The 8,446-nt window shown below is 39.7% G+C and overlaps 1 protein-coding gene across 1 annotated transcript; it reads left to right on the top strand.

Annotated features, from left to right (window-relative positions):
• Positions 1 to 255: 255 nt before the first annotated feature.
• MRPL42 (mitochondrial ribosomal protein L42) lies at positions 256 to 8,094 on the top strand. Its single transcript, XM_010178106.2, is given in 9 exon segments — positions 256 to 287; positions 1,180 to 1,242; positions 1,513 to 1,546; positions 1,549 to 1,585; positions 1,588 to 1,674; positions 4,211 to 4,274; positions 5,260 to 5,344; positions 6,613 to 6,776; positions 8,049 to 8,094. Coding segments are annotated over 9 exon segments (612 nt in total).
• Positions 8,095 to 8,446: the final 352 nt, after the last annotated feature.

The raw sequence follows: 8,446 nt of genomic DNA, 5'->3' as shown, positions 1-8,446 counted from the left end.
GGTCCTGGCGGGGGGGCCCAGCACGGGCCGGGGTTTGGACCGAGCCCTGGGCGAGGGCCCGGACCCGCAGTGTTCTTCTCGCCTGTTTCGTTAATGGGCTTTCAAAGGCAGGTTCTGGGCAGCTCTGTCCGTGCTGCCTTCGTGTTCTCTAACTGCAGCCGCACTTGTCACAGGTAACGGAGACGAGTACTAATTACTCACAGAAACTGTAAAGCATACGCTTCCCTTGGTGTTCTTCGGCGCTGTCCCGATCCGATGTCGGGATCATTTAAATATCCCGATCCGATGTTGGGAAAGGTTTCGATATGATCCCAAGAGCGAGATTAAGACACAAACGAGGTCACGTGCTGCACTCCCAGGACGCCTTTTATTACAAAAAGAAGAGTAATAAAGAGGATAGCGATAGGACAGGATGGAACGAAAGATGGGAATCAAGCAAGGAGTCGGGATAGGGCAGCAAGAATAGTCACCACCACGGGTCCAGCGGCAAGGCAACGGTGAGGGGTGGGCGAGGAGGTCTCAGTTGCTTGTTCCGGCGGTGATGAGACGTGGTGGGGTCAGACCGTCGTCCTCTCTGTCTCTCTCCCGTCTTTCTCTCCTGTCCTGTTTGCCCATGCCGGTCCTCCTTAAATACCCCTTCGAGGGCTATAGTTTCCATAGCAATGGCATGTCTCTTCGTGCCCCCCCAGCACTTGGGCAGGGACATGTCCGGGCAGAACACCCCTGCGGGCAGGGCGCCTTCACACAGCGGGGTTCCCAGAACCCGGTGGTCTTGTGACCGGCCTTGCAAACAATCTTTGAGACAAGTCTGTAGTGCAGTTCCTCACAAGTGCTAAGTACAAAGTAGTTTGAAAGACATCTTGTTTCTTTCGTTTTTGTGAGTATGTCTATAAGCTGTCTCCAGTTATGTTTTTTTTAAACATCCTCATAAATTTCTCCGAAGCAAACTTATTTTTTCTGTAGATGCCAAAAACCTAAGATGTTTATATGTGTCTTTCTGCTTCTGTGAAATCTAGGATAATATTTAAGGTGTTCTAAATGGTGTTTCATAGCTTTTAGGTGTATTGCTTTTGAGATGGATGAAAACAACTGCATCTAGACAGTCTGTGAACTGCAGCAAGTGTTATTTATAAGTAGCTCTTTTTTATCCTGGGCAATGATATTTACATCATGAACAAGAAAAGTGTGTATAGGGAACAATTCTGTGGAGTGTGCAGAAGGAAAGATGCAGAACTTGGGTGAGCGTATACCCGTAGAAAAACTGAGAGACCCAAGCTTGGAAACTTTCATTAAAGTTAATGAGGTTCCTTCAAAGAGTACCTTTCAGTAAATAAACTCTTGTACCACATTTGACTATTAAGGAAGCAAGTGTCAGTATCTTAAATAATAAGGACTTCTAAACAGCTGACACATAATAAGGAATACACTGTACAAATTGTATTTATCCTTAAGATATTCAAGAAATTGTCAGTCTTTTGTACCCTGAACAGTTACGAAACTGGTTTCTTTCAGAGGGTGTTGTGCAGAAAAAAAGGATACAGTGTCCTTTTGAGTTCCATCTTGCCCAGGACTGGTTTCCTCTCTGCATCAGCATGGCAATATTGCTTAGAACTGCACGGTCCAGCTCCTTTTGGATGCGTTCAGTAACAACCTGTAAGTAGGCCCCGCTGCAGAGTAAGTACTGATGAAATTGTACGAATTCTGTATTACAATTTGTTCTTTCAGATCCTCTTTCCTAGACTATTTAAAGTAATGGAAGCATAGAAGGGAATTTTTCTTTGAATAGAATCAAGTCTGGTATTCTGTGTTCTCTGCTAATAATTAAAGGATATCTTGATTTGTGTTTTTTTTCTTTTAAAGCATCCGTGGTCCATGTGTGACACTCCTCTAATTTATTAATTAGCTTGTAAATACCACCGCTCTTACTACTCATTATATTTGAAGATTTAGAATCATAGAATGGTTTGGGTTGGAAAGGACCTTAAAGATCATCTAGTTCCAAGCCCCCTGCCAGGGGCAAGGACACCTTCCACTCCATCAGGTTGCTCAAAGCCCATCCAACTTGGCCTTGAACACTTTCAGGGACAGGGGCATATTTTTTTCAGACTTACAAACAGTGTGGGAAAAGGCTATGGCAAAATCTCATTACTTAGGATAAATGGGGAACAAGTGATCACAAGCAGTATTATTTCTTATATTTTTGTCCATGTTTTAAATGTCAATAGAAGGATGTAGGGGAGATAGTAAAGGTGGTAGAAGAGACAGGAGTTGAGAAAATATAATGGACATACTACATTTTAGAGGTTAGTGGGCAAGGAGGATAAAGAAATCTGAGGAAGAAATATGAACTTTTTGCAGTAATATTTTACCAGAACTCAACTTCTTAATAACTAAGAATGGTTAAATTATTAAATCAAGCATGGAAGTGCTAAGAGAAATTCTAAATTTAAGAATTTTGTATCTAAAATATATATTTAAATATATTAGCTATATCTAAATTTAAATTTTATAATTGTATGTCTAAAATATTTCTGAGAGGAAAATAGCTACACCAAAGTTTCTTCTTGGTTCTTTTGGCTTTCCCAGTTTTCACACACTAAATGCTCACTCCTTCCATTATGAATAGCCAATTTGTATTAAATCTAAAGATGGTCTAAATAAAATAACATGTCAGAAAAAAGTTGAAACTTTTTTTTCCCCGATTTATTTGAAAACAGAAGGCTCAGAACAGGCTAGGGCTTAGTTCTTGCAGTTGTAATTCAGTTCTTAAAGCGCGGTGGTAGAAGAAGCTTTACTGGACTCGGAAACTTACCTGTGGATTTGTGTCAGGTTCTGGCAGTACAGGAAGGGCTTTGCCAGTCAGAGTCAGCGGCAGGCGCCTCCCAGGCCCGTCTCAGGCGCGCACACCTCCGTGACTGCGGAAGGCAAGATGCCTACAGCCTGGTTCCTATATAAGGGACTGTTACTATCTAACACCTTGCGTTAGGTTTACGGTTGGACTTGATCCTAAAGGTCTTTTCCAACCTAAATGATTCTTTGAAAAAATGGGAATGGAATTGTGGGAAAAGTCAGTTGGAAGGGACTTCGAGTGGTCTGGTCCAACTTCCTGCCCAAAGCAGGCTCAGCTCTGCAATCACACCAGGCCGCTCAGGGCTTTGGCCAGTTGAGTCTTTGAAATCTCCAAGGACAGAGACTGGAGATGCCTGGACCCCAGTCCCACCGGTTGGCTGTCCTCCTGAGGAAAATGTTTCTCTACGTATCCAGTCAGAGCATGTTGTTTCAACTTAGTGGTGTTGTTTCATGTCCTCCCACCATGCACTGCTGTGAACAGACTGGCTCCATCTCCTCAATAACCCACATCCTCTTACATGGTCACTGGGGGCTGCTGACAGGTCTCCCCAAAACTGTCTCTGCCCCAGGCTGAGCCAGCTCCAGTCCCTCAGCCTCTCACTACAGTGCAGATGCTGCAGCCCCTGACCATCTTGGTAGGCCTTTGCTGAACCTGTTCAAGATTATCTTTTATTAAAGGGCCCCAAACTGGCCATAGTATTTGGATGTGGTCTAGCAGGTGCTGAGCAGAGGGAGATAATCCCTCCCCTCAGTTCACTTCACTTAGTACAGTTCTGGATGCTGCTGGCCGCCTTTATCACTTGTAATTCTTGTGTTTGCTTTCCTTGGAGCAACAGGAACCTGGGGAACAGGGTAAAGTTCTGTAGTGTTACAGCAGCCAAGACATTACAGTTTTGTATAGCATATAGCAGTCACCAGTGAAGTTTTAAACAACAAATTAGTTTTTATTAATTAATTTTAACAAATTTACTTTTTAGAACAAATATTGCTCTGAATGAAATTGTGATCTTCCCTGTGAGTCATAAGGTACTGTTCCTTGCATATACAAAGAATATGCTCTAATGGTGAAATCTACAGGTATTTTGTTCATACTGTGATTTTTTTCTTAGGAAAACAATACCATTGGAAAGGTAAATGTAGGCCATGGCTACCTAGATACTATATTTTTTTATTGCACTAGAAATCTGTGTAGTAAAGTTGAACTTCTATTTAGACAGTATTTGGGTTTTGTTAATCTAAAACTGAATATGATTATAATCCCAAATTAAGACTTAGAATGGAATGAAAATATGAACATTCTTTAATTTGGCACAACTCTGATTTTTACATTGGTGTTCTTTATGTGTGTTTTTTTCTGCAGATGGAGCTGTGTATCATGCTTGCCATAAATCTACATATTCAATTCTCCCTGAAGACTACAATTGGTACTTAAATGTGCTTTGATGTGTGGCCTTTTCATGTAACGTTTATTCCAGGGCTACTGTCTCTGTCATGAAGTTGTCATATAATGGTATCAAATACATCTTCTGCCAGTTTTGAATATATGTAATAATTTTAACTAAAGTACCGTTTCAAATCATAATGATTGTGAAGTTAGTATTTTAAAAAATAAGCATAATGAGAAATCATGTAGGATTCATTCTAAACGTGGTGGTGACCCCAGCACCCCTGCAGTGTTGCTTGTGGAGGAGCAAAAGTAGCTAAGAGCGGTCATTTTCATTGATGCTTGTTGTAAAGACAAAGTCCAGGTGTTTTTGTGTTGCTACATGAAAAACATGAGTAGAAACCAGAAAAGATAATACAAATATAGTGAGAAATGCAGCACCTGTGTCATACAAGGTTTAGGGAGCTAACATGTTATGGAAGTTAGTAAGGAAAGAAGGTGAGAAGAGAGTCATACTCCCCCAAGGAATCTCTCAGTAGGACTTGTTGTTCATCATGCTCATCATCTTTTACCAAATATAAAAGCTGGAACCCCAAACAGAGCTTTGTTTTCTATTCCTTCTTTTGTAGGTGCCATACTTCCTATAGAGGCAAGATGTCCTATGTATCATTGATGATCATTAAACCCATCTGTTGCTACAGTTTTATATGTAATTATTCAAAGGGTTAAAGATTTTCTTCCAACCCATATTTCCAGATATCTTTAATGCTTGATTTTAGCCCTTTGTTCCCTCTCCATTCAAAAAGAAACATGAAGATGGCTGGGGCGGGGGAAAAAAAAAAGAGGGACTTCACATCAAGTATTTGTGACCCTTATTTTGTAAGGGTTTATTTAAAGAAGATTCTTAAGAATTTATAAATGCAGGGTCACATCTGGTTTTCTTTGGGACTTAGGCTGTTCAGTTGTTCACCATTTTTGAAAATTTTAAGAGATGTATTTAAGAATGTAAATTTTTATTTTTATAGCAAAGTGGAACTTGCAGTGACATCGGATTTGAAGACAATTGTCTGCTACCACCCTTCGCTTGAGATTCCATACGAGCATACAAAAGTATGTCCAAACGTCCTTGCTCATGTAAAGGCATAAATAGTTTGTGAGTCTTTAGGGCATCTTTTTAAAATTTAAAATATTGAGATACTTTTTATTATGTGATCAGCATGTCTGTGAAGTAAGTGAATGGTTAATATAGCTGCTGCCATGAGGAGGACCTTATTCTTAGCTGAATTGAGGGAAAGTTGCAGAGTGAGAAATGCTCAGATATCACAGGGTATAGTAACCCAAATAGAATTAAATGAGGCATTCAAATACTTGTGAACTACAGAGAAAAGCAGTGCCTGACTCTTGAGTGTACTCCTCAGAGGGGATGTTTTGAATGCAGGTTATAGTTCACGTGTCCAGCTGTGTCCAGATGCAGCAGTCTGGGCAAGAGGCTATACAGCAGTGCTGCTGCTCTTTTCTTCAGCTCATGCTTTAAATTCTGTTCAGCACTCTGGGGTCATAAACTCCACAAAAAAAATTAAATATTAATTTTTTATCTTTCAGAAGTACTTGCAATGTATTCTTTACACTGCCAAAGTAAGTCTAGATAAACTTTTCTAGTGTACACTTTTTGTTTCAGTTTCCAGTTCTCATGTGCTAGTAAAGTACTGCAAATGGTAGCTACATTGCTGAAATACTCAATGTGGAAATTCTCTATTGAGAAATTTTAGCACTCTTTGCCTGCAAGTTACATATTCGCATTTTTAAATTAAATCAGTTGCAGGTCTCTCAGGAAAAACAGGTGTAAAATACTAAAGTGAGGAAAAATATTTGTAATGGTGCCAATAGTTGGGTTTCAGGTTGAGAACAAATGTCTTGGTCTAAGCAGATGCACAAGCAATTAGGAAGTGACATTCTTCTCCAAGGCACAAATAATCTGAAAGCTTTTTTAGCGATGGTGATCGTCACTGTGAATAAATTTCTAAATAGGAATAATATGAGTACTTTTGTGTTAGCAGAACTGAAGTTTGATTCAGCAAGTGAATTGTAAGGATGAGGTCAGCAATCATGATGATAGCAGTGGTGATTTAGGGGTAGGGTAATCAGCTGTAGCACCTGGAGCAATTAGAGGTTTCTAGAGGGCTGCTCCACAGTGGTGTGGTTTTGTTCAGGACGGGTGGGGTAGGGGACGGTAACCAGCCTTTACAATTACAGGCATTCTTCTGTGTTCCTCTGGCTTCAGCTGTTAAGAGTAAATTGTAATGCCTTCTATGTAGCTTGGCTTTTTATTTTTCTCAAAAAAAGGAGAAAAAGCAAATATATATACACTGTTTTTATAGCCCGTACCAAGGCCAGATCCAGTGAATAATAAAGAAGAAACCCTTGATCAAGTTTTGAAATCCAGATTGAATGAAAAAGAGCTGAAGAACAATAACGGTCCTACAATTGAAGAGCTCAGCAAAATGTTTTACACAACAAAACATCGCTGGTATCCTGTGGGACAGTAAGTATTTTCTTTTCAGTGTTTATTCCTTTGGGAGGCATAGGGAAATGCAGGACTAATGTAATGACCAGATGCAACCTAGGATAAGCCACGTGAGACAAGATACTGTTAGCACGTGGGCTACTACGTAAAATCTTAAATGCAGTGTTGTGTAAACGGAAGAATGTATTTCGCAAGGGTTTTTTTAACACTGGCTCTTTGGCAGCCTTTGCAACTTATTTTTCAGTAAAATATGTCACAGAGTAGAAATTTCTCATACCATCTAGTTAGCTTCTGGTTCAGGTGATTTATTGAAGTATAAGAGGATCTAGTATGTAAAATACCCTCAATGGACATAACCAAATACAGCGTGGGAACATGCATTATCTATTCCTTAGTAACTTTTCAGAAAAAAAACTTAACAGGATGATTCTCAGACTTAAATAGAGGTTTTTCATTTGAAGTGGTGAGAAGTGCACCTTGGTGTGGCTCATACTCAGAAAGCTGGGTGCAGATATGCATGACTGAGCTTAAAGAGGAACTATATACATTCAGATATGCCACTGGAAACAAATGGCATTCTACTTAGTGTTACTCCTTTCCAGTTGATGTTACCACACCTTTTGGTGTAGTAGCTGCTAATTTTATAGCTGTGGAGACTTGATAAAGGCAGATTTTATTTTTTTTAAATTTTGTCCACAGAAAACTTTTTAATTATTGTGTTTTGGGAGCAGATAAAAAGAATGAAATGGTAGAACTTTCTATGGCCACAGGGTAGCTGTCACTTAAATGAACATCAAAAAGGATATTCATTGTTTTAGGGGAGGCAATTAAGAGGAAAGTAGGGATCATTTTTGTTATGAAGAGTTTGTTTTTTAACTTGTTTGCAAAATATTACACTATTTAACATACAGCCTGGCATAACTCCTTTAAACATCAAGTCTCTCTGTTCTGTAGCAAATATGGCTCTGTTTTAGCCAAAGGAAAAGCTGACCGTGTAATAAAATTACCTTCACACAAAGGATTAAGAGTAAACAGCAGCTTTTGTACCTATTCAGCTGTAGAACTGATGGGATTATTGCGTGCTTGTAGCAGATGCAGCAATAGAAATGAATAGTGTTATGTAACTCCACGAACAACAGCGATGACATCTAATGAGTGGTGATGGGTTACGTTCGTGGATCTTGCTTCGCTTACTTGTGTAACCTCCAGATATGTCGCTGGGGTGCAGAATATCAGGAGAATCAAAGACTGTCCAAAGCTTGCATTCACTGCAGCCTTTTTTTCTTCTAGGTATCACAGAAGACGCAGGAATCCTAATCCTCCTAAAGACAGATGATTAAGATAACTTCTTGTTCATCAACACTTTGCTATTAATCTTTTTTGGAAATAAAAATTAAAGGAAGTGAGGTGCTTGGCAATTCTGTGAGTGCTGTAACTAAAACATGCTTAACTCAATTTGACTGTTATTTTCTACTTGAACTAGCTGACAGAAAAACAAGACTGTTTTTCAGCACTTGGTTCAATTGCAGCTTCCAAGGCATAATAACTCACCTTTCTAAATCACCCAGCATTCCCAAATACCTGAGATTACTTCTGTGTGCATTCATTGTTGGGGGGGTGGGGAGGGGAGGTGTTTTTCTTTTATTAACCCCACCCTTGCCCACTGTTCAGTGAGGATGTTATGTTTG

The sequence above is a fragment of the Antrostomus carolinensis genome, unplaced genomic scaffold (genome assembly GCF_000700745.2).
Source record: "Antrostomus carolinensis isolate BGI_N321 unplaced genomic scaffold, ASM70074v2 scaffold35640, whole genome shotgun sequence".
NCBI lineage: Eukaryota > Metazoa > Chordata > Aves > Caprimulgiformes > Caprimulgidae > Antrostomus > Antrostomus carolinensis.
This window is presented reverse-complemented; position numbering and strand designations above follow the sequence as displayed.